The sequence below is a fragment of the Citrus sinensis genome, chromosome 3 (assembly GCF_022201045.2).
Source record: "Citrus sinensis cultivar Valencia sweet orange chromosome 3, DVS_A1.0, whole genome shotgun sequence".
Taxonomy (NCBI): Eukaryota; Viridiplantae; Streptophyta; class Magnoliopsida; order Sapindales; family Rutaceae; genus Citrus; species Citrus sinensis.
In genome coordinates, this window is record NC_068558.1 from 6,058,890 (window position 1) to 6,085,115 (window position 26,226).

Below are 26,226 nucleotides of genomic sequence, written 5' to 3' on the forward strand. Positions count from 1 at the left end.
TTGCAGGTGAACAATGCAAGTTTTCTATTATTTCTGCAGTTGACTAAGAAAAACTAACACAACTGTACATCAAGGGTGGGAAATACAATAGGAATAGGGTCTTTTAAAGCCAGTTCTACGACTCCGTCGCCTCCACAGTCCACACTAAACGTCCTTTACATTTAGACAGCACCAAGGAAGAAAGCGCAACTATTGAATACAAGAACCAACAGTAATAAGCTTCTGCTTAAATGTTATCAGATCAATATCAAGCGCTATAACCTCTAATTGCTGGATGCCATTGCCTCAGCTCATTGCCACTGCACGCAGCCTCAGAAGTTTCTTCCATCAAGGCTTGGGACACACCACTGTTGCAGATATTGGCAAATGCCCTCATGTGTTTCATGCCATATTGAGTGAGTGACCCACAGTGAGTCTCGAAAACACGAACCTGCAAATATAAAATTCAAGCATATATCACAAGAGGGAAAAGAATCATAAAATGATATGAGTTTGTTTTTTTATAAAAAGAAAGCGTTACCATTGATTTCAGGCATTGCCAGTCATCAACAAGAGGCAGGCCACGTGCTCCAACGGAATTAAGAATTCTAGAACCCTTATCTGGTCCAAATAAAATTACTCCAATCATATCAATACTTGCATCTAAGTGTTTTCTGTGCCTCATTGTCTCTGTAATCTGCTTAAGCATTTCTGATTTCTTTTCTGATCCCTCTGCTGCATTTTTGTACTGTAAAACAAAGCAATCAAATTTGCATGTCATCCAGACATCGACCTGCTGCTATTAACTCCAAATGGAACAGGAAACCTGAAGAGCTGCTTAATATGAGCTTTGAGATTAACCAAATAGATTAAAGAGGGAAAGGCTCACCATATGCCACATGAAGAGAAGATCTGCGTCTCTCTGGTTGACAACTCCCATTTGATCAGGCTGAAGCTTGTTCGGAGGAAAGTTGGTGCTGGCAGGATCGAAACCTTGATACAAGTATAGCTTCTCTGATTTGACGCTTGTGTTCCCATATTCCATCACATGAGATCCAGAATTGTAATTGTTAAAATTGGAAGTCCGTTCCTTCACCTGCATGAACATAAGTAAAGCTTGTAATTATTCTTGTATTTAACAGAAATTGCGGCTGAAGATGTTGATAGTCTAAATATTGTTGATCTTACAGCTTGATACTGTTGACTTATGGTCTCTCTCTTCAAATTGTGAGTCTCACTGCAGGAAATTTATAAATACATATTCAGTTTGGAAACTTCATCAATATAGAATCACATGATCGTTTACAGCCTAAAAGTTTGCTTGTTCTTTCGAGGAGCAATATGGAATACCTGTCCTCCATCCAAGCAACACTGTACAAATCCCCCAAGCAAGTGATGTACTCTGGAGGTGGAGAAGGATCCATTCCAGGGCAATAAGTCCCAAAGCTGCTCTCTTGTGCATTTGATGCAGTAGTGACATATATATCTAGATCTTTGGGCATTACACCTTCAAAAATGCTACCACTTTCACAGGCCTCCACATATATAACCTGTGTGGCAGCATAAAACTTTGTAAATAATCATAATTTGTATCTTTATAACACACAAGTTCTGAGCCACTGATCACTTTACCATCCCTTTATAGCTCTTCGCAGCGTGCTTCTTCTTCAAGACATCAATGAATTCCATGGCATACACATAAGGCATATTTGGCATCCCTACGATCCCAAATGGAAGATTAACTAGCTAGAAAAGCACTTATATTCTTCACGGGTCACTTGTTAACGCTAATCCCAAAATAGGGGAATGAAAACCAAATTTTGAGATTGTAGCTACCATGAAACCATGTTAAAGCTAATATCACGCCATTTACTGTAGTGTAAAATAACACAATATAAGACTACATAAAGTACTAAGTACAGAAAAAAAAAAAAAAATACCAAGAACTCCAGGGCCTCCATGATCAGAGTAGAATATAAAGATCCTGTCATTGGCCTTGCTATTCACGACCTTGCCACTTCCACCTTTTACAGCTTTCCTGTCACCAAGAAGTACGGCATACAGATTCTGAGCAGTCACATGCTCGCCAGTATAATCCTGCCGTGATTATCCCCATTGATAACACAATTTGGTCAGTGAACTATAATATCAATTAATGTGAACGATGAAACTTCAACTAAGGAAAATTTCTGCCTCATCAGCTTCATTAACACATAGTGGAACTCCGGACGTTTAGATTGAAAGACAATAACATATAAGTGGAAAATAACACAGTTGTCTTGAATGATAACAAATATTGTAGAGCAACTTCTCCCGAAGAAAACTAAAAACCAATGATCTGTACTGCAATCCACATGATATCAAGTCTCAGACGTGCCACCAAATGCTTTTTTGATCAACCAATTAAGATGTTTTTATTAGTTTTTATTCACTTAAAAGAGTAATGGAGGCCAAAAACAACTTTACTTTCTAAAATTTAACATGATTATTAGAACTAATCTACAGCAACTAACTACTGAAATGTTCAATACAAAGCATTGTCGAGGACAGTACAAAAATTAGTTCCCAAAAGGATATCCTAGTTGGTTAGATGTCTTGCAGTGAATCATAGGGGACTATAAGACATCTGGGGGATCGAACTTTCCTTGTACCAACTCCTAGAAGATTGTCACACCAACCTCAAAGAAAATTTGTTTAGAAGTATGTGTTTGTACATGTGAAAGAGTGACATAGAATATGCCGTATGTGCAAAGTGGAATTAAAAATAAAAAATAAAAAAATAAAAAAGGAAGTTAGTTTCTTTGTTTGCTCAAAAGCTGATGTAGCCCAAAGCCAGGCTGCCAACTGATTAACTTTCTGGATTCTTCCGCCCCCGGATTTAGAAAATTAACCACTGTGATTCAGCAACTGAAAGGACCAAAAAGATTACAGAACCACATCATTTTCATTAAAGTGGAATAGTTGTTACGTTTGATATTAAATTGTTTCAGGAGCTTTCACATTACTTTCACATTATTGTAATTTAAGCTAGGGATACTGTTCATGATTAGACATCAAGAAAAACAATTAAAACTGACGAAGCGCCAATGAAAATTAATACACCATTTAGTGGCCATCACTATCAAAGAGGAGCATTATTGAATGTTGACAAAATGAAACCAACTCATAACACCAAAGTCAAGATTAGCATATTAAGGTCTTTGTCAAGATTAAAGAAAGAGATAATAGGATTAGATATTAAATTAGTGGTTGCTTTCCTAATTACATAGGAAGGAATATTTTATTTAAAATTAACGAAAAAGATTTGGTAAATACCTTCGGCACACCGTCATAAAGATTTTCACCTTGTGGATGGTTGATGATCACACCAGGCCTGGGATTAAGCTCATGCATGGCTATGTCGTCGTACATGAACACCACTATGTGCTCTTCTTTCAACCCACCTTTCCTCAGCAACTGATATGCATGGCACACATCGGCCTGCAACAATTTCGTCATACAAGTTTAATTGCCATAATAAAATGCAAATGCTAGCTAATTAAGTTAATTAACGGTTCAAAAAAAAAACCGTAAAAATAGGACTACACACACACACACACACCTGATGCCTGTAATTTGCATAGCCAGATGATCCAGCCACAAGAACCGCCCATCTAGTGCCAACAGGCTCACCACCTTCCTCCGCCGGCGGTTCTTGCTTCTCAGAAGGCAACAGGATTGCTGAGTCCCTTCGGTTGAACCGTGCAGCTTGAACTCCTCCTGTAAAAAGAACCAGTACTAGTACTAGCAAAAAGAATACAGAGCGATGATGGGCAGTGGCCATAGAGAGTGCGTGGAAAAAATTGAGAAAATTAGTGATGAAGAAGCAATCAAGAAACAGCACAAAAAGAGGGAGAGTGAGGTGGTAAGAACGGAGAAAGTCGTACTTAAAGAGCATAAGGCGGTGGAAGGTGCCATGCAAAAGCAGGGATTGACACGTTTTGACCGCTGATCAAAAATGGGTCCCCACTCCCCAAACACTACGTTGCCAACATACGTTTGTTTTACTTCGGGAATTTGGAGTTTCTTTGTTTGCTTCATTCTTTTTTCTGGAACCTATGCACTTTCCAGTACCTCAAGCCATCGTTTTTTTTTTTTTTTTTCATTAATTTTTTATTATCATTTTTTTTAATAATGTTATGCATCTTCAACAATAAAATTGAAAAAATAAAATAAAAATAGTGTGCTTGTCCAATTCCTCTTCATCATCCTCTAATGAAATCCCCCGCAAATGACATTTTGTTATAAATATCAAATACCGTGCGTAATGGAAACGAAAACAATGGCCCAAATTCATCAGTACAGACACAATCCCTGGGGGCATTTTTGAATGCCTAGACTCGATTGTTCAGCCACTGCAAAACTAAAACAATGATATGTTGAACAAGAAATACGAATATCTTGGAAGAATAACTAAATAAATAAATAGGAATTACAGGGCCTCTCATCTTATATCAAGAAATGAAACTAGAGCTGAATTCTTTTTCTTTTTTTTTTTTAAGCAAAATTTTCAAGAGCAGACTTGTTATATATTATGGTTGTCAATTCGGACAATGAAACTGATTAGTAAACAGGTTATTCCTCCAGCCAGAGCCAGTGATAACAAGAATGGTGAATATGCAGCCTAAATGATTCTTGACCATAAGGTTTCAAGACTATGCTGCGTTTTTATCAAGACAAAAACATAACAAAATCACAATTAGCATAAATGTCACCGCTCAGAAGATGGTATGTGTTCCGCAATGAAGCTATCGAAACAAAGACACACTTAACGCTTGGTTTATATCGCAGGGTTCCTACCCAAAGGTAAATGACCCACTCAATCTGTAAAAAGTATTAGATATCTTTCAGTACTTCCCCCTCCAGGAATACCACTTCAATTTCACATGGTACCACAATGGAGAAATACCCAGCACCCCTCGTGCTAACCTTGGATCAAAAACATCAAATTGCACCCGATTCAGGGAGTCTAAAAGAACTTGAGCAGGCACAGACTCAAGAAGAACCGGACGGGCCTCAATTGGCACCGCCCCAGATAGTTCACGAGCCTTCAGCAAATGGACATTTGCCACTGATGCCATCTCAAAAACAGCATCACATAAACCCTCACGAGAATCCAAGTGGATTTCCGATCGACCCCCCTCCTTAACAAGCAAACCATGGTTGGCTGCCACTTCAGCTGGTATATAAGAAAAGTGGCGGTTGCGGCTAGCATGATACGGTAATGACTTAAGTAGCAAAAGAAGGCCACTTGCCTTGCCAATATGAGATGCTGCGTGATCAGCTGCAGCGGACTTTATACCACCAGCTTGAAGTGTCGTGTACAGAAGAGTTGATACAGTATCCTCAGCATATTTCTCCAAATCTTCAATCTTTTCTGGGATATCACTAATCTCTCTGTTTGCATCATTAATTCGAGCTTCCACAGACCTTTTCAGCCATCCCTTGCTTATTTTATTTTCAGATAAAACTGATGCAAGAGCTTGAGCTACTGGGTGCTCAATTTGCTTCCTAACATAGATTTTGTCTATTGCCTCTTTCCACCAGACTAGGCGCATGAGACCAATCCGGGGATCAGAAGCAATATCCATGGCTTTGGAAGTTTCAACATTAAAGGCACGGAGGGCAAAGGCAGTTTTCCGTAATTCAGGGGGGAGTTCGAGGAGGCAGAGGTAGTGATGGTAATCATAATTTCGCACTTGCTGTACACAGTGGGAGAAAGCTGCTCGTAAGCTACTTGAAGCACCACTCATGAAATCCTTGTTGTGATTTTTCCTGCAAATACATAATTTATTAAAGAATAAATTAAATAACAATGTAAACAATAAGGTACGCAGAAAATTGTATAGAGAAGGAAGACTCCACTGTATAACATAAGCCCACTGGTCTGAAAGCATTTTCCATTCGTAAATATGTTAATGAAAATTGTATAGAGAAGGAAGATTTTGCCATATAAAGATAAGGCAGAAATCTTTTCCCTTCTTTCTCATTAGAAACAAAAATCTCTTAGGTAAGAAACATCAAAGATACGAGCAAAAATGGGAAAGCATACTCTAAATCCATTAATGTCCTACATAAATTTTTAAAGTCAAAAGAACAAAACATTCTCATGTATGCAAAAGGAGAACGTCATTTACACAAACCACCTTCTAAAGCAGAATGAACTTAAGTGTTCAATCAAATCACAGGCTGTTTCCACTTCTCATCCCTTCCCTAGCGAGAGATGAAATCATTGACAAATGGACTGACTAGATGCAGTAGTGTTATACTTGGGAGTTTCCAGAAACATCATATTTTCAGATAAGAACATCACAATCTGAAACTGCAGAATGAGATAAACCTCCAGAGAACATGACAATAACATGGGCAACTGATTCAACTGAGATTTTTTCATCCTAACACCTAGTCCCATTGTGAGTTCAAATGGCTTGACATTTAGCATCAGCAAAAGTCACCATTTCCGCACATGGTTTGGTCTTCATATTCAACACTTGAAGACCCGACCAGACAGACCTGGAACCTACCTCCTAAAAAGGGAAACAGAACCAACAGTAATAAATAGATGCCCAAAACAATATCCATCCACACTATTTCTCGAAATTTCTAAATTTAAATGAACCTCAGCTTATTTTAATTTTGTTCTCAAGCACACTACCTTACACATTTTAATTTTAAAGACTTTTCTAAAATTAGAAACTGAGCTTTGAATGTTCAAGTTTCTAGAGTAAATGCTTTCACCGTTGGGATTGTCCATACTCATACAGAAACTAATGATTCTATAAAACATGTTTGATAACTTAACCATGATTTCCAATTAGTTCATTGATAGCGTTGACAGAGATGACTGTGATCTAAGTTAAAATATATAGTTTGCAAAATTTTGCTAATCAATTCTCGCAACTAATATTACATCAAATGCTGTATTCCTCTGTTTAGACCATTAAACTGAAGGGTAAAAAAGATGCATTGTTGTAGAGCTTATTAAGGTAGATAAGATTCAAAACACTCCATCATCGATGCCACCACCACGCATCTTACATATTATAAAATCTACCAAAAATTGTAATGAAAACCTATAATCAGACACATAACTACAGCCCGAGATGAACTCCTTATGGTTTCTACAAATGCCACCAATCAACATGTGCCAGCTACTACAGATATTAAAAACATCAGTCCATTATTCGGATAACAGTAATACAGCTTCAACATATAAGATTCCAGCATAGCAATTGTTATCAACTCAAAAAATGATCGGGCTGACTGGGTTTTGCAACGGCATCTGTTCAAAAGCAACGCAGCTGTAAAGAATGCTCGTGCGATTAACATGCTTCACTGGGAATTATCAAGATGAGTATAGGAAATTTTGTAGAATCGCATTTGTTAGGGAATTTAATCAAAGAAGGTTAAGGATTCTTGTTTGCGGAATTTCGTCAAACAGGGATCGTGCGTGTCTATGAAATAAATAATTAACAAACATAAAGAATCAGAAATGCAATAAAAGCAATGACTAGAAGCAAAGAAATCACGTCATCACATTGGGTTTGAACATAATTTACAGAAATGGAAGCTCACCGACTGAGTTTGTTGCAGCTAGCAGTTCAAGGTCACTAGTCATTAACGTACGCGTTGCCTCATTCTATAAAATAAATCCATATGCGAACATATTGTAAAGCGGACTCCTTAGTCCTTTTGCTTTGATCCCAAAGTGCAACGTTCTGCTAGCCTGCTAGGCCCATTAACGCTGATAAGCGCGGGTTTTTGCTTTGAGTAGCGTTTTGACACCTAAATTCCTTATAAAAGCCCTTCTCAATTGAAATTACTTAAATAATCAATATAATTTTTCTGAATGAAAATATATTAAACACTTAAATAAATTATTGTTTTAACAATTTCTTACACCCAACTGATTTTATAATTTATATTAAAAAAACTCATTTTATAATTTATATTTGTATCTTATATTTTAATTCAATTTTTTAAAACTTTAAGAATTAAAACTTATGGAGATAGAGATTATGTAATTAGAAAAAAAAATAATTTAAAATTTTAGGATTTTTCCGTATTCATAAATAAAAAATTAAAAGAAATATTCTTTGTATGGTGAAATTTAAAGACAAGATGATTGTGTTTAATTTCTGGGTTTGTATTCTACAAATTAAGCTGAGGATATTTTATAGAACAAAATTCAAGAGTGGTGTCAAAATAAATTTTTGGGGTGTAAAAAGCTCTACACTTTTGGTTTTTAGATCATCGCCCATTGCTTTGTTTATTTTTGGAGTGAAGCTTCTTTCACCATCCCTTTAAAACTCTTAAGAAACCCTACTTTCTTCTATCTATAGCTCTTTCTTTGAGGAAATAACAAGGACATAAAATTAATTAAAATTTATTTTAATTTTACAATTATTTAAAATAAGTTAATTAAATTATAAACATACTTTTTAATAATAAGATTATGACTATTAGGTCTTTTATTTGCTCATTGTTTCAAACTTGCTTTGATTTTATCAACAAATTAAGTATATCATGTATTAAGATTAAAAATTAATTAAGGGTTCATAATTTATAAAAATAGTTTAGCTAATTAAATTTATATTTATCCTTTTATGTAATTTCAAATAACAATAGAAGTATGGAAATTATTACAAAAGTGGGACGTTATAGTCTTACTATTATTTAAAATAAATAAATTAAATTATAAACATACTTTTAATAATAAGATTATGATTATTAGGTCTTTTATTTGGTCATTGTTCAAAATTGCTTTGATTTTGTCAATAAATTAATTATATCATATATTAAGATTCAAAATTAATTAAGGATTCAAAATTTATAAAAATATTTTAGTTAATTAAATTTATATTTATCCTTTTATGTAATTTCTAATAACAATAGAACAATGTCTATGATTACAAAAGTGGGGCGTTATACGGATATCAAATGGGTGTAAAAAGCATTACAAAAATAGGATGTTGTATTTACCCGAGTTCGGCCTCATTCTAGACCCCATAATTGTTACAGTTTACAACTTACAAGCCCATTAGAGACAATTAGCCATTGAATAGGGATGGCAATGGGGTGTGTGAGGGTGAGAGGCCTACCCCATTCTCCAATCAATTAAATGGGGTGGGGAAGGGGATGAAGAATCTTCATGTGGGGAATAATTTCTTTATTTTTATCACATTTTTCATTTACCTGTTTCACAGTAGGTATAGATACATGATTTTAATAAATAAAAAATTAGAGACTTAAAATAAAATCATTAACATATTATAAATTATTTAAAAAAACTCTAAAAGTTTGAAATAATATCTTAAAATGATATTAAAATTAAAAAATATTCAAACAGAACAGCACCTTAAAAGTGAAAATAAAACATAATAATATTTTAGAATTGAAAAAGAATTATATTGTAGGGTTTTCTTTTAGTCATAACTTGTCTATATTACATAAAAAATAAAAGAAAAATTATTAATTGACATTATAGTTGATAAAATAAAAATTATTAAATAAGAATTAAAAAAATTATAAATAATGGGGATTAGGGTGGGGAGTACAAAACCAAACCTCACCCCGTTAGAAATTTAGGGATTATTTTGTCCTCATTCCCCAAAAATTATTCAAAATTTTTTTCATTTCGGGTGGGGCTCCATGAGGCCCCAAACCCGTAAAGTATTTTGTCATTCCTACCATTAAATTGCTTATTCAAAAGTTAATCCCATCTTTGAAGTTAATTAACTAATTGATTTGTAATGTCAAAGGCTCCATTTGATATAACTTTTTAAATAGAACTTTTATTAGTAAAACTTTTATAAGTTGAGTTTTTGCCTAAAATTTTTTAGTTATTTGGTTGTCAATAAGAGCTTTATTAAAAATTATAAAACTACTTTAATAGACAAAATTTTTTAAACTTATGCTTTAAAAAATGAAATAAGATTGTCAAATAAATAAAAGACATTTATAAATTTTAACATTTTTAAAAACTTTTTGATCTATACTTTCAAAAACCCAAAATTTGATCTTTTGTTAGTAGAGGTAAAATAACTTATTTAATCTTTAAGAACTATTCTAAAAAAAACATAAATTTTAAAAAGAGTTTATAAAATTAAATAAGCACTTATGACTAGTAGATAAGTCATACCAAGCAGGCACTAAAATTAGTTTGTCAATTTGTCATGCTTATAACATAAGAAGCAGAAGATAAAAGAAAAAGAGGAGAGACTTGTAATACTATATTTTATTTTTTAAGTATAACTTTCATGTAAATTGATTAAAACATAAAAAATTAATTGAAATTTTTGTACTAAACCTGAATTGGCAATATAAAATGCATATTAGGTAATAGAGTAAAAGGACACCTATTCACTTTATCAGTCTCCTGTATATGTTGTCTCAACAAATTTTATGTTTATTTAGAGTAGCTATTTTTCAATTGAATTTCAACTAGAGTAATGCTATGCATCCCAAATTATTTTTTTCAAAAAATTATCCCTAATGACGTCGTATTTATCAATTGGATAGTGAGGGTAGTACAATTACTTCACTTAGATCTTATAAAAAATTACCAACCAATCAATTAATAACATATCATTTAAGATGAAATTTGGGATAAAAGATGAATGTCTGTCATTACTCTTTTAACTATGTGCAAATCAAGACATGTTATAAAGGACATTGAATGCATATATTTTAAAGTTGACCAAGATTTTTTCCTTATCTGATCATGTTCTGAGCAAATAACTCAATTGCTGATTGGTTGTTAATAAATAAATAAAAATAAAAGAAGTTAAATCTTACCTATACACTACCAGTCAACCACTAAAAAGACACATAACAGAAGATCTTTAAAAACTCAGTAAAGATTAGATCAAGAGAGGATCCTATTCCTTTCAAGTTAAATCCAGTTATGATAATTTAAGAAAAATCTCAACTTTGTATTATTATTATTAAGTGATGCAATGATAAAAAAGTAAAACTATATATATATATATATATGTGTGTGTGTGTGTGTGTGTGTGTGCGCGCGTGCGTGTGTGTGTGTTATGATGTGTATATATTAGTTATTTTTCAGTGCGAATGTCCTTTTTTTTTTGTGCGCATACATTTTTAAATAATAAAAATTTAACTTTTTTAAACTACATAATTTTATAATTTATTTTAAAATAATTCTCTTCACTCGCATAACTTATTTTCATTAAAAAAAAAAAAAAACAGACTGCCCAATTATACATATATAATTTTAAGAATAAACTCGAAAAAGCGGCGGTTATAGGAATAAGTTCAACCAAATCCCCGTAACCAAACAACCCACTTTCTATTCGGGCACGCACGAGCACGATGGCACGAGCGAAACGACTTCACTTAACGGAACCTTCCAGAATCCCTCTCCCCCAGAACCCTCTCGTCCCTCCCACTCTTCTTTTATATTTGAAACTAATCGTTTTCTTAGCTACAAAGGAGAAGTTCAAAGGGCAGTACTTTGCTCTAAATATTACTGCAACCACAACCACAAGCCAATCATTCTTCAATTAATTCCTTGCTGACATGGCAGACGAAGCCAAAGCGAAAGGAAACGCTGCGTTTTCGTCCGGGGATTACGAAGCCGCGGTGCGCCACTTCACGGAGGCCATCTCTTTATCTCCGGATAATCACGTGCTGTATTCCAATCGATCCGCCGCGCACGCATCTCTCCACAACTACGCCGACGCCTTAGCCGACGCCAAGAAGACCGTCGAGCTTAAGCCGGACTGGTCCAAAGGCTACAGCCGACTTGGCGCTGCTCACCTCGGATTACAGGACTATATCGAAGCTGTTAACTCCTACAAGAAAGGACTTGATATCGATCCTAACAATGAAGCCCTCAAATCCGGCTTGGCCGATGCTAAAGCGGCGGCCTCCGCGTCGTTCAGATCTCGTTCCCCGCCGGCCGATAATCCATTTGGTTCTGCTTTTGCCGGACCTGAGATGTGGGCAAAATTAACGGCGGATCCGACTACGAGAAGTTATCTCGACCAAGATGATTTTCGTAATATGATGAAGGATATTCAGAGAAATCCTAACAACTTAAACTTATACTTGAAGGACCAGCGGGTGATGCAGGCTTTGGGGGTTTTATTAAATGTGAAGTTTAAGGGGCCCACTGGTGGTGATGACGTGGAAATGCAGGACGAAGATGCCCCAAAAGGACCGGAGACGTCTAAGGAGGAGACGAGGAAGCCGGAGTCTGAGCCCGAGCCTGAGCCAATGGAGCTAACGGAGGAGGAGAAGGAAGCTAAGGAAAGAAAAGAAAAGGCATTGAAGGAGAAAGAGGCGGGAAACGCTGCTTATAAGAAGAAGGAATTTGAGAAAGCAATTGAACATTACTCCAGTGCACTGGAGCTCGATGATGAGGATATTTCTTACCTGACTAATCGTGCGGCGGTTTATCTCGAAATGGGCAAGGTAATGACTGCTTCTGCTTCGCTTGTTTTGCTTTTATATGTTTCTTCATTTGTGTATGTAACTGAATAGATTATAGTTTATAGACCAATGCATGCTAGTAGTCATATTAATTGACATATGATACTGTAAAATCTAGGATACGGTCAGAATTTAACTTGTTTTATGCAACTGTTGATTTGTTTATATTTCTGCATATGAGAGTAACAAGGACAGTTAAGAGGAATATGCTTTAAGTGAGAGGCGGCTATAGTCTAAAATTTGATGGCAGTGAAGATTTTGTTTGTTTGGGGATTTGGGAAACATCCATGTACGACTTCATGAACTTTTAGTGCCACTATGTACACTTTTCTGATAGTAATATATCCTCCTGTTGTTTTCATATTGAACAAATTAATTAGGGTTAGGCGGTAGTTTTTAATGGTATCAATCATTATATTGGTTTCTGGATAAGAGATGTATTTAATAATTTTGTTCAACTGCATCATTTAAGTTTTTAATATGAGAAATAGTGTAAATTTCACCAGCCTCTACTAATTCAGTTGGTTTTGAACAGTTTGGAACATTTGAATCCTTTGGAACAGAAAGCATAACAGCTTCTGCTGTTTTTAGTAGTTGATCTCAGCCTTATTGCTCTAAAATTATTTTTATGATTCCACTTAGTAAAGGTTTTTAATGTAGTTAGTCTTTATTCAAGTTCACTTAACTAGAAAATCATGTCCCTTTTTTTCTTATATAATCTGTTTATAAATCATCATAATCCTATTAATAGAATCATTCTTTTTTAGTATGAGGAATGCATCAAGGATTGTGACAAGGCTGTCGAAAGGGGAAGAGAGCTTAGATCTGACTTTAAGATGATAGCAAGAGCTTTAACTAGGAAGGGAACTGCTCTGGTGAAAATGGCAAAATGTTCAAAGGACTATGAACCTGCTATTGAGACTTTCCAGAAAGCTCTAACTGAGCATCGCAACCCAGACACGTTGAAAAAACTTAATGAGGCGGAGAAAGCTAAGAAGGAACTCGAGCAACAAGAGATTTTTGACCCGAAGATAGCTGATGAGGAGCGTGAGAAAGGTACAGTTTCCATTTGGCTTTTTGTTTGGTTGCTCGTTTGCCTTCTGTCCTTTAGTTAAAGTCTTTTAACAGGTTTATCTCATGATAACATGATTTCTCACACAGACGCGCGCGTGCGCGCGCACATGCATGCATGCATCAGCAAACAGGACACAGTAAATTTAAGCTTCATCCCTGTCATAAGTTGTCTTCAAGTTACTGTGCATCTTGATATTAGATAATGTGGTGCTTGATTTCTGTTCTTGGCATCTTCAACGTTAACATATCTGATATTAATGAATTCAACTTGGATTAGCTATGTCCTTCCTAAACAGATGCTGTTGACTTGTTTCTTTTGGGATATACTATTCTTTCACTGTGGGACTATGGTTTTGCTGTCACTCAAAGCAGCGCTTTACCATTCTTTAACAGATGCCTATTAATGGATTCAACTTGGATTTGCCATGGTTTCCATATTTTGCCACTGAGTGATACTTTGTTATATTTCTTGTTGGCCTCAAACCTGATGTCACTGGTGATTTGCAGGAAATGAATTTTTTAAGCAGCAGAAGTATCCAGAGGCTATACAACATTATACAGAATCATTGAGAAGGAATCCCAAAGATCCAAGGGTATGAAGTCTCATCCTTTTTGTCTGTAGTTTAGGTGCATGCTAAACTCTATTTCAAGCATATATGATGGCCAATTGCTGAAAAAAAGTGCTGGTTTTTGACTTCCAGACATACAGTAACAGAGCTGCCTGCTATACGAAATTGGGGGCCATGCCTGAGGGATTGAAGGATGCAGATAAGTGCATTGAGCTTGATCCAACCTTCTCTAAGGGTTATACCAGAAAAGGAGCCATTCAGTTTTTCTTGAAGGAATATGACAAAGCTCTAGAAACATACCAGGAGGGGCTAAAGCATGACCCACAAAACCAGGAGCTTCTTGATGGCGTCAGAAGGTACAATATATGAATACTGCTTTGAGATTTCGTTACTTGAAAGTGCACATTCTAAGCTTGTATCGTTGTCGCCTTTTAATTGTTTGGTGAAAATTTGTTGCAGATGTGTGCAGCAAATTAACAAGGCCGGTCGTGGTGAATTAAGCCCGGAGGAATTGAAGGAGAGACAAGTGAGCCTCTTTTAAATCTCTTGATGAGAATGAATGAATTTTTCAACAATATTGGGGCGTGATTTAATTCTGTTTCTATCATGCAGGCCAAGGGAATGCAGGACCCCGAAATTCAGAACATACTCTCTGACCCAGTCATGAGACAGGTAAGAAGAGATGAGTTAGAATCCCTCAGTAGGTATTTAAAGTTCTGGTATTTCTGCATAATGAATTTGGCTAAATGAACTTTGTGGACAGGTGTTGGTTGACTTCCAGGAAAATCCTAAAGCTGCTCAAGATCACATGAAGAACCCACAGGTGATGAATAAGATTCAGAAGCTGATCAATGCAGGGATTGTCCAGATGAGATAAATTTGGAGTAACTTTACAACAGACAAGGATATTTTTTAGCTTAATCTTCAGTGAATTAAATTTTCTGTGTGAATTTGAGTGGAGTAATTGTTAAAAACGGTTTTCAGTTGGAAATTTGAAAGTTGTTTATTTCATAATCTTTTATGGGGATATCACTTGCCTGCCTATGATCTGTTCCCGGTATTTCACAGGTTTGAAATTTACAATTTGAGTATGTAATAATAGCAATCACATAAGCATGGCTGGCAGATACAAAATTGAAGAGGGCTTAACTGTGTGTTCGCGGTACTTACGCCTGACTATATGTCAGTCTTTTGTTAGATGTTCGGTTGCGGGGAATGCTATGAACATTTTACGCATTTGATTCATTCGATTTGCCTTGCAATGACAAAAATAGATCATTGATCGTCGAAGTACGGGTGCACTGAGCTCATCGAAGAGTCATTTTTTGTTGGTGCATTATAGTAGTTTGCGCCTTTAGGGTTGGATTGGATAATAACAGAACCACACAGGCCGTACTTGAAAATGCCAGCTATTTTTAAAAAATGAAATATTATCGATGCATTTCTTTAACAGCCTAATGAAGTAAAATGGTGATAAAAAATCAAAATGTCGCATGAAAATGGCTTACGGTGCTAGTATGAATTACGCCGAAGTAAAGTAGAAGCAAATAGCTTCCAATCAAGTTTTGGGGTTTTTAAAGCATCCGTCATCTAGCAGGCAGCTACAAACCCAGCAACAAGAGAAGGCCTTACAACCATCAACCACGTTTCACACTGAAATATCAATAAAAAACAAAATATAGCAAGCACGATTTTGATTCACATGTGAATAATTAATAAAGCGTGTATTTAATGATAGTTTTAATAATACTTATGTTATCGATCAAATGCTTAACAGTGTAGTCCGAAAAGAAAATCAATCATATTATTAAATTGCAGTCTCCGTATGCTAATAAGGTAGATTTGTCACACCTTCTGGTTTAAGATTACCACCCTTTCTCCGTATAACTTATGGAAAAGATCAAATCTTTCTCAAATCCTACGTCACAAACACAATGATACAAGATGTTGTTCGGCGATGATGAGATTGACGTCCACAACTTTCTAAGTTTTTTTCAGCTCATCTATAAAATTAGTACAAAAAGAAACCTTCCCTTGATTTATATCAAGTAAATGAAAAAATATATAGTGATTCCTGTTTCCTCAGAAAAATTCATTCAAGCAGCAACTTCTTGTTCTTTCGCTGCAAGTTGGTTCTGGATGTGTTGAGGGACAACATCGAATTTAGCTAACTGCATAATGTATGATGCACGGCCTTTTGTCATCCCTCGGAGTGCACTAACATATTGGAACATTTCTGCCAGTGGAACCAGCGCATCAACCACCTGCAATAATACCAAAATATCCCATGAATCGAAAATTTAGACTGCAGCGGGAAAAACTAAGGAAAGAAAGATCAAGAATCAAAGACACTTAGGAATTAACCAGATGGATGTATATCCGGACAGAGTGCTGAGAAAGAAATTCAATGTACCTTCAAACCACCAGGTTTGTCACCAAAACTGTTGATCTGACCTCTCCTCGAGTTGAGATCACCAATCACATCTCCCAAGTGTTCTTCAGGTGTGACAACTTCGACTTTCATTATAGGTTCCAGCATTTTAGGGCCAGCCTTTCTCATGCCCTCCCTGAAAGCTCCCCTGGCCGCAAGTTGAAATGCCAAGACACTAGAATCAACATCATGGTAGGAACCATCAACTAGTGCAGCACGTACGTCAACAACAGGGAAGCCTGCAAGCACACCATTGCTCATGCATTCTTCTAGTCCTTTCATCACCCCAGGAATATATTCTTTTGGCACTGCACCTCCCTTGATCTCACTCTTGAACTCATATCCACTTCCTGCCTCCATAGGCTCAAATCGCACGGTGATATCAGCAAACTGTCCTTGTCCGCCTGACTGTTTCTTGTGTACGTACTTCACTTCAGAGACTTTAGAAATGCTTTCACGATAGTTGACTTGGGGTGCACCAACATTAGCTTCTACCTATTAGCACCAAAGGATCACCAGTTAAGACAAAGAAAAAGTCTATGCATCCAGAACATATTTTTCTTTGCAATTTGCAGGAAATAAGAATAGCATCAGTCAAACAATTTTATTGCATCTTTTAGTTCTCTTCTGCTCACAGACATAAAACTATATCACTGTGCATACTGATATTCACAACAACTGATATGCGTACAAGTATTGTATGTAAAAGTATATACCTATACACTAACATCAATCATATATTCCAAGAAAAAAGTACCATGAATAAGGTTTAAACCCAATAAAGTGAAGTAAAAAAATACCTAACATTAACATGATACTCAGATGTATGGAGGGGCCAATATATACCTTAAATTCCCTCTTTAGGCGATCGACGATAATCTCAAGATGCAATTCTCCCATACCCTCAATCACTGTCTGGTTGATCTCTTCATCTCGTGAGAAGTGGAATGAAGGGTCTTCTTGAGCAAGTTTGATCAGGCCATTTGCCATTTTGTCAATATCAGCTTTAGTCTTGGGCTCAATTGCAACCTTAATCACAGGATCGGGGAAGTCCATTCGTTCAAGCAGAATTGGATGGTCTGCATCACAAAGTGTTTCACCAGTAATGGTGTCTTTAAGACCTGCAAGAGCAATGATGTCACCTGCTAAGGCAACCTTTACATCCTCCCTACTGTTGGCATGCATTTCCAAAAGTCTACCAATTCTCTCCTTCTTTCCTTTGTTTGCGTTCAGCACATAAGATCCTGCAGAAAGCTTCCCAGCATACACTCTCACGAATGTGAGGGAACCAACAAACGGGTCACTCATAATCTTGAAAGCTAGTCCAGCAAATGGTTCATCATCACTGGCTGCCCTCTCAAGTGTTGCTTCAGGATTTTCAGGATCAGTTCCCTTCATTGCTGGCAAGTCAAGTGGTGAAGGCAAATAGTCAACAACAGCATCAAGTAATGGTTGAACGCCCTTATTTTTGAAAGCTGAACCACATAACACAGGGACAAAACTGCCAGCAATGGTTCCTTTCCGGATTAATTTTTTGATGGTTTCTTCGTCTGGCTCATTTCCTTCCAGATAGCTTTCCATAGCTTCATCATCCAATTCAACAATGGTTTCTATCATCTGTGACCGGTATTCTTGAGCCATTTTCTGAAGATTAGCTGGTATATCCTCGTAAGCAAACTTTGCACCCAATTCCTCTCCTGACCATATTATAGCTTTCATCTTCACAAGATCAACAACTCCCTTAAAGTTATCTTCTGCACCAACAGGTAATTGAACTACAAGTGGTTTAGCTCCCAAGTTTGTAACTATCATATCTCTTGTGCGGAAAAAGTTTGCTCCTAAACGATCCATCTTGTTGACAAAGCAGATTCTGGGAACTCCATACTTGTCAGCTTGCCTCCATACAGTTTCAGATTGAGGTTCCACACCAGCAACACTGTCAAACAAGCAGATAGCACCATCCAGAACCCTGAGAGCACGCTCCACTTCAAGTGTGAAGTCAACATGGCCAGGAGTATCAATGATGTTAATCCGGTGTTTGTTCCAATATGTAGTAGTTGCAGCAGAAGTAATGGTAATCCCTCTCTCTTGCTCTTGTTCCATCCAGTCCATTGTAGCTGTTCCCTCATGTACCTCCCCAATTTTATAGTTTCTTCCTGTATAAAATAGGACTCGTTCAGTTGTAGTAGTCTTCCCTGCATCTATGTGAGCCATTATACCAATATTCCGATAATCTTTCAAGGGGATCACACGTTTTGACTCTGCAAAAAAGATAAATGAAATCCACTTCTGCTGTTAGCCTAAACCCAGAAACCAAAACAACCATCAAAATAAAAACTCATCCTCTTACAAGCAAACATTAAAGTAAGAATCCAAAAATAACACTGTTGCAGAAGAATAAAGATCAAAAATTTCAATACCATAATGACGCCTTTGCTTTTCCATGATAGATACGGCCATATAATATCAACAAAAGAATCCAGTACTCCAAAGTAAGATGAATGCATATTACTTGTGTTACAACTATTCATTGCAATAATTTCCCAGTATCACAAAACGTAATTCTGAATACCACCTTCTACTTACTACAGTTTTTATATTGTTTAAACTCTGAGTAACATTATTATTTTTTAGACCAATGAATATATTACAGCCAAATTTTCCAAAATAAATTAAAAAACGCGTCTTCAATACCATTACGATAGTGTACAAAAAAAAAAGAGAGAAAGAAATTTTGCGCTGAAACTTGAAGAATTAAATAAAGGGTATTCCGAAATTAATCCAAATAAAGGAAATTGATCTAACGAAGCAATAATTAACACCGACTTAAGGGAAAGAGAGGAACCTTCAGCGGCCACAGCAAAAACAGAGAATTGTCTTCTGCTTCTGGGAGAGAGCTTGGAAGTAGAACGGGGGCTGAAGACACGCACGCTTCCCAAGAAATGGGAAGCTCGAGAAGGGAGGAGACCCAGAGAGCGAGGGACAGTCACAGGCACAGGCACAGGCCTCCTTTGAGAGCCATTCATATTGAAGTTGCATACTGCCGATGAACATGAAGCCGTTATCATTCTCTCTGCTGCCATGTTTAGTTTTTCACTTTAACACCAGTGGACTCAACTGTGAACTGTTAAGTGACGGAGTCTCACTGGCCACTCGCCAGGGAAAAAAGATAAAGTAAGCGGTTGTAATTCAGTTCTGGTTTTGGTTATGTTCTCTTCTCTTCTCTTCTATTCTCTTCTCCCCTTAAGGCTAACGCTTGAGCGAGGCCTATCTTTTGTTGTTTTCTTCAAGTGGCCTGTGCGCTTGGAAAATTAAGAGCCATTTATATGAAACATTTATTTTTTTATTTTCATATTTTCGATAATTAATTTCTGATTTATTTTCTGGTATTGAAAAGATTATTATTGTTTTTAATTTAATTTTTAAAACATAGTGAAAAGTAAAGGTATATCCTTTAAAAATTAATATTCAATTAACAAAAAAAAAAATTTCTAATCGTTTTGCATCTTTCTAATAATAATACATTTTCTTTTCTCGTACTTCATCATAATAATCTTCAGCAAATTACATATTTGTACAAGTACGCAGCCTCCTCAAGTATAAGGTTCGAAATTTTGAATTGAAAATTGTTTTTAAGGAATGAATTGAAGATAATGATAATGAGGGTTTATGGCATTATAATGGGGTCTGATTATGTTGTAATTGTGGTACTGTATCACAGTTGTAACTAGTTATTGAATCCATTTAGATGAGGGTACAACAATAAATTTTAGAGTAATGATACAGCCACAAACTCTTGTACAAACTTATTTTGTATAAACTGATGTGGCATGATAAGATTGGTTGAATTAAATATCACTTAACCCACATGATTTATTTTTATTAATTTATATTTTCATTCAACCAATGAATTAATGCCAAGTTAGTTTGTACAAAATAAATTTGTACAAGAGTTTGTGGCTGTATCATTTCTCTAAATTTTAATAGCTCTAATAACTAGATGTAACTGTAACACGATATATAATTGCAACATAACCAAGTCCTTAATAATGTGAAAGACAGCCAAAATGCAAAGAGGAAAATGGGATATAAGGGCTGAAAAGCTGCCACATAACTAGAATTCATGTCCTCATATTTTACTTGAGAGAGGTGGGACAGTGGCATGTACAGGAGATGAAACTGAATAGACATATCGCTGCTTGTGAGCCTATCCATCATGAAGCTAGGATTTCATGCACGTGTGGATAAATGCACACGATTCACGAACTGAAATTTCTGGTGATGAGGCACGCCGGTCTCGGACATCACTTGAAAAATCCGAATTCAAATTGAAATTTAAATTTTATTAAAAAAATATTATGAGATATATATTATTTTAAGTAATTATGTTTATTTGATCCATCTAATATATATATTTAAAATTTTAAACATTTAAAATTTATATTTTCATATCCAGTTTTATTAAAATAAATTTAGAAATTATGAAACTATAAGATAAATAAAAAAAAATACATATAATTTTATATCATAAAATATAAAATCCAAATTTCAAAAGTCTGGACTTAAAAACCCGGTCCAGTACCAGGCTTTTTAAGCTCGCCCAAGCGTCTAAAGGAAGACACGCAGGCTAGGTTTTGCTATCTCTACCTAAAACTGCTAAAAAATAGAATGTATCATCCACTGCAGATACAGTTCTGAAATCAATGGTTCGGTTCCTAAAAAACGAAGGCCTGCGAAATCCATTGATATAACAATATTTAGACTTCGGGCTTCCTATACCTTTACAAAATAAAGCGTTATTTTGGGTCTACGCCGATGAAATGCTTTCTACACCCCTTTACATCCTTATATTGCCCACTTTTGTAGTCATAGTTTTACTATTACCATAAATAATAAATTATACAAGTGTGGAGCTATTTGAACCCATTAAATTTTTTACTATACCTTTTTTTGAATTAAAATTTTTATTATGAGAATATAATTTGATCAACTACTTATATGACTTTATTCTCTTTCTCTCCGTCTTCTTCCTTTTATCAAAATTTATCATGATATATGAGGTAAATATTGTATTTAACAAACAAAATTATTCAAAAATTTAGCAAATTTAGTCTTATTGTAATCCAAACAAAATGAAAGAATCAATACCCATCATGCAAAATTTAAAAATAAAAGTTCTTGTACCATTTGGATCTATTACAATTTTTTTTAAATTAAATCTCGTAAGCACAAACTCTAAGTGATAATAATGGGTAAAGAATGATAATGCTATAGCAAAAACTAAGAGAAAGATAAAGTTGATTTAGTAAAAAATAATTAAAAAAAGAAAAATTAAAAGAGGAAAACTATTTTAGGTTTTAACCATTATAAAAGCAGAGAGAGAAAGTAGTTAACCAAGGGTAATTTTATATTTTTTTAGAATTAATCAACTAAATTAAGAAGTTATAATTTGATAATTATTTTAATTTTTAAAAAATGGGTGTTGAAAGAAGGTTAATGGGTTCAAATAGTCCCGCCCATTATATAAAAAGAGAAAATGTGAATTTAATTTAATTAAATATCTTTACAAATCATGGACCCTAAATATTTTTTTTCCTAACATATGATATAATAATTTTTTAATAAAATCAAAATAAATTTTAAACGATGAAGAAATAAATTATCTAATAACAATATTTTTATTATGAAAAAATATGTGTACAAAATTTGTTCTAAATGACAGTTAAATTTAATTAAAATCTATTGTAATTTTGCAAAAAAGAAGCATACTTTAGTGATTAAAAAAAAAATCAGAAGCACTAGCTTATAGATGGCCATGAAATTATTGGAGCCTTGGCCCTCAAAGTGGGGGCCTAAAAAAAATCAGAAGCACTTCGAAGTATAACTACGACATGTGCCCAAAAGAGAGCGCACTTTATAATGGTCAGGCCACAAGCCTCTTACTAAAAAAGAGTAGCAGGCCAACTCCAACCCATATAGCACGTCATAATGCCAGAAACACACTAATAATAATGGAATGCAAACAGCTTTCCGGCTTTCCCTTTTGCAGAATTGAAATTATACAAGCCTAATAAGGGCCCAGCGTCCCAGAACTAGATGAATTAGATAGGAAGGCATGTGACTATCTTACCGCAAGAGTTGCAGAATACCTCTTTTTCTGGCTTCCATTGTGATAAGTAGGGTCCTGGGATATATGAATTATAAGAGTTACACTTTCCAAAATGGGAACGGAATTGCACGTGGGTTCTTCGCATTGATGTGATCAAGCTGATTATGTAATGGATTTCTTAGTAAATATTTGGTGCATTAATCTCAATTCAAGTGGCTGAAATCAAATGCAGCCCATGTCTAATACTAAATAATGAGACGAAATTGAGCTCCCATTGTGACATATATATAGCAGAATGTCACAAACCGGCCTATTCAATTGTTCCAGCATTTGATACTGAATTTTGCACCAAGGAAAGGCTTCGCAGAGATCATTTGCTACCCTCGACATCTTGTCACGGCTAAATTTCTTCCATTTAGTTTAATAACCATCAAGTTTACTCAATATTTTCACATTATAGACCGTCATGAACAAACTGTCGATGAAACAAAACATAGCACTTCATTTGCATCTTTAGTTTACTAGTAGACAATACAGAATCACATATATGCATTAATACATCCAAGCCCCCACATGCATCCATTTCAATAATTAATGAGCAGGCGCAAACAAAAGAGGGATTAGTTACCAATTGCAAGCTAAAGGCAGTACTAAAATGGCATAATACATCTCCAGAACGAGCAATGGCTAAATGCCTAGCTAAAATCTCACTTAGGTGAGGTAATTGAGGCATAACTGTTAACCAGAGCTAAACCATTGCTAGTCAAATGTGCAACGTTTGAAATCTGTCTCCGTACAGTAGCCTTAACATTCCCATTCATGGATTTCCTAGAAAAGCCATCCATGCAAGTATCCTCATTCGTTAATGCAGCACTCACCCATGTTTGTACATTATTCATTTGGAGGGCAAAATTACTGCGCTCATTACGTCCCATTTCACTGATTGAATTTTGGAGCTCATCAACTGCGTCCCTCAACTGATCAACGCAATCGTACAAGGCTGCAGCTTCTCTAGGATTTAAGCCCTGGCTTTTGGACAGTTTGTTCATTGTTGTTGAAGTAACAAGCGCAGTTTTAAGCGCCACGGAGAGGGCTGTGCTGGCTAATAATTTGGGGCTCGCCTGGATTTTGGTTGCATATCCGGAAAGAGTGGTGATGCACAAGTCAGGGTAAGTTGTGACACGGCATGAGGTTTTGATGAACTGGGTGTTTGTTTCACTCTGAACCGGCCTAGCCGCTGAGCAGTAAGTGTTCATGTAAGTAGCAAATTGAATGAAGATGAGAAGAGTTAGTGCGTGGGAAAAGGGTGAGCCTTTCATGTTTGCTCTGTGTGTGTGTTTTGTAGCTGGAGAGTGTGATAAATACACTAAGTGCAGGGAGAGATCTTCGAATTATATAGAAAAAGCTCGTGGTACCGTGGTTGTCACAAAATAATATAATCTTTTGAAAGAAAGGGTAATGAACTTTTTTTTTTATCTTTCTTTAAATAAGGAAACAGTTTAACCTAAAAGTTTAAACTGATAAATAAAAATTTAATAATAGTATTTAATAAAAAATTTAATAGTCTTTTTATATGAAATGTGGATTAAGACACAAACTCGTAAATGGACTGAAAGATAAGAGTCCAAAAGAAATAATTAAAAGAGTTTGCATGCAAGAGTAATCAAATTTAAAAGTCAGACTCCTGATATCATGTAAAAAAATCCACTTAAAAGTTTAAATTCATAAGGGAAGACAAGTATAAAGACTCTACTCTCTAACAAAGTTCAGCCTTGGAAACTTTATTGGAATGGCTACCTTTGCATTTCATAGACACCTAAATTATTGGAGCCAAAGAGCCACTCCATGTCCGGGAAGTGGTTTTTATGGAGTATAAAGTTAAAGAAAAGCCTATAGCCAAAGCACATATCATCAAAGTGGGATACCGGATTGGATCAAAGGGCATCTTAAGAAAAGAACCTATAGTGAACTGTCTAATAATTTCTGCGGACTTATTACTTCAAATGAAGGGAGGTAGGGCTGCAGTTTGCTCAACAAAGACTGCTATTAACGTAGGCCTCGAGTTTTCCACGACTAGCACTCTTTGGCTTCCATTGTGATTGTGATATGCGGGGTCTCAGGAACGTGTTTTGAGTTCATTTCTGTGAATAAATAATTCCGAATACTTCTTAGTTATGCTGATTTTGAAACTAATAGCTATTAAATAAAAATGAAATATTTGGGGCGTCAAATGCATGATTAATGTCACACTACCAAGCACTTTAGAATGTAATACTTAAAAATAAAAATAAAAATAAAAAGGCCGAAGGGCAACATTTACCAGCGGGCCAATTGTCAGTGACATAGATCTTCTGTATATAGTGTTGTGGTCGACCCCACCCCCCAGAAAAAAAAAACATAAAAACTGAAAATGCACACACACTACATCCCCACAAACTTAAGGGCAAATAATTAAGAACAACCCAAACTAGATACAAATCCATTTCATGGTTGATGCAAATATTGCAAATCCAACTCAAAATCAATTTCCTTAAGGAAAGAATTATCAGCCCAGAAGCAAAATGATTCAGACAAAAGAATTTGCAGACAAGAGCTAACTACATAACGACTGCATGCATATCTATTGAATTGCTAGCTACGAAACTAATTAAGCTGAAGTCTCACTTAATTAAGGCGACATGGTATGGTTGGTAGTGGCAGCATATCTGTTGATAACAGCCAAGGCATTACTTGTAACATGTTCAAACTTCGCAATACAGGTCCTCACAGTTAGCTTAATATTCCCATTAAAACCATTTGAACAGGTAGCTCGTTCGTCAAGGCAGCACTCACTCACATGTTTGCACATCACTCATTCTGAGCTCAAAACTTTTCCGTCCAGCAGAATCCATTTTCAGCTCATCCACCCAGTCGCTCAACTGTCCGACGCCAATCACGCATGGCTGCTGCGACTCTGGGACTCAATCCACGGCTCTTGGACAGTTTTTTCATCAGGGCTATAGTAGACTGAGTGGTTTTAGTGAAACAGACGGGCTGTGATGGCTAAAAGCCTGCGGCTAGATTGGATTTTGGTTGCGTAAATTATAAGCGAGCTGAAGCGCAAGTCGGGGTATGTAATTGCACCACATGCAATTTTGATGAATTGAGCGTCTGTTTATTTGGGCATTGGCTTACCAGCTGAGCAATACGAGTTGACGTAAGCTGCAACTTGAACAAGTATGATCAAAGTTGCTAGCCCATTGAAAATGTATGAATTTGTTATGGTTGGCAGTGACATCTCTCTCCCTTGCTTTAACTTAATTAAGCTCTCTCTTTGTTTTTTTTTTTTTTTAATAATGACGTGACAAACTGATTATGGTCTCAATTTATGGAAATTTAGATAAAGTTTGGGTTCATCAACAAAAGCAGTACATTTAAAATATCTTCACACAATCATTCAATTTATTAGTGTATTATATTTACATTACACATGTTGTTTTCAAATAGTAACGCTTTTAATTTACTGTTGAAAATGTCATGTGACAGGTTTCATCTAGAGGTGGCCAATGGGCCAGACGGTACGAGAC

General features: G+C 35.7%; 5 protein-coding genes across 7 annotated transcripts; 1 reads left to right on the top strand and 4 right to left on the bottom strand.

The window, feature by feature from the left end:
- LOC102623739 (legumain) lies at nucleotides 1–4,010 on the bottom strand. The gene is made up of 9 exons (XM_006477190.4): nucleotides 3,581–4,010; nucleotides 3,295–3,459; nucleotides 1,920–2,076; nucleotides 1,612–1,697; nucleotides 1,330–1,529; nucleotides 1,168–1,216; nucleotides 869–1,075; nucleotides 521–727; nucleotides 1–430 (listed from the first exon to the last, which is right to left on the bottom strand). Exons 1-9 carry the CDS (start codon nucleotides 3,914–3,916, stop codon nucleotides 248–250), a joined length of 1,590 nt encoding a protein of 529 aa, XP_006477253.2. The 5' UTR covers nucleotides 3,917–4,010; the 3' UTR covers nucleotides 1–247.
- A 693-nt stretch (nucleotides 4,011–4,703) lies between these two features.
- On the bottom strand, nucleotides 4,704–7,764 carry LOC102624027 (uncharacterized). 3 transcript variants are annotated; one of them, XM_015529688.3, is made up of 3 exons: nucleotides 7,594–7,764; nucleotides 6,165–6,545; nucleotides 4,704–5,793 (listed from the first exon to the last, which is right to left on the bottom strand). In XM_015529688.3, exon 3 carries the CDS (start codon nucleotides 5,769–5,771, stop codon nucleotides 4,866–4,868), a length of 906 nt encoding a protein of 301 aa, XP_015385174.2. In that variant the 5' UTR covers nucleotides 5,772–5,793; nucleotides 6,165–6,545; nucleotides 7,594–7,764; the 3' UTR covers nucleotides 4,704–4,865. The 3 variants fall into 3 exon arrangements, with proteins under 3 accessions (XP_015385174.2, XP_006477254.2, XP_024955172.2); XM_006477191.4 differs by lacking the exon at nucleotides 6,165–6,545; XM_025099404.2 differs by lacking the exons at nucleotides 6,165–6,545; nucleotides 7,594–7,764 and adding an exon at nucleotides 7,220–7,576.
- A 3,646-nt stretch (nucleotides 7,765–11,410) lies between these two features.
- On the top strand, nucleotides 11,411–15,162 carry LOC102624310 (hsp70-Hsp90 organizing protein 3-like). Its single transcript, XM_006477192.4, has 7 exons — nucleotides 11,411–12,459; nucleotides 13,245–13,533; nucleotides 14,059–14,144; nucleotides 14,253–14,476; nucleotides 14,580–14,646; nucleotides 14,733–14,792; nucleotides 14,884–15,162. Exons 1-7 carry the CDS (start codon nucleotides 11,563–11,565, stop codon nucleotides 14,995–14,997), a joined length of 1,737 nt encoding a protein of 578 aa, XP_006477255.1. The 5' UTR covers nucleotides 11,411–11,562; the 3' UTR covers nucleotides 14,998–15,162.
- An 893-nt stretch (nucleotides 15,163–16,055) lies between these two features.
- On the bottom strand, nucleotides 16,056–19,848 carry LOC102624603 (elongation factor G-2, chloroplastic). Its single transcript, XM_006477193.4, has 4 exons — nucleotides 19,397–19,848; nucleotides 17,398–18,812; nucleotides 16,534–17,046; nucleotides 16,056–16,384 (listed from the first exon to the last, which is right to left on the bottom strand). The coding sequence occupies exons 1-4, from the start codon at nucleotides 19,632–19,634 to the stop codon at nucleotides 16,217–16,219; spliced, it is 2,334 nt and encodes a 777-aa protein (XP_006477256.2). The 5' UTR covers nucleotides 19,635–19,848; the 3' UTR covers nucleotides 16,056–16,216.
- A 3,294-nt stretch (nucleotides 19,849–23,142) lies between these two features.
- Nucleotides 23,143–24,423, bottom strand: LOC107176835 (21 kDa protein-like). The gene has a single exon (XM_015529813.3). The coding sequence runs from the start codon at nucleotides 23,977–23,979 to the stop codon at nucleotides 23,368–23,370; it is 612 nt and encodes a 203-aa protein (XP_015385299.2). The 5' UTR covers nucleotides 23,980–24,423; the 3' UTR covers nucleotides 23,143–23,367.
- Nucleotides 24,424–26,226: the final 1,803 nt, after the last annotated feature.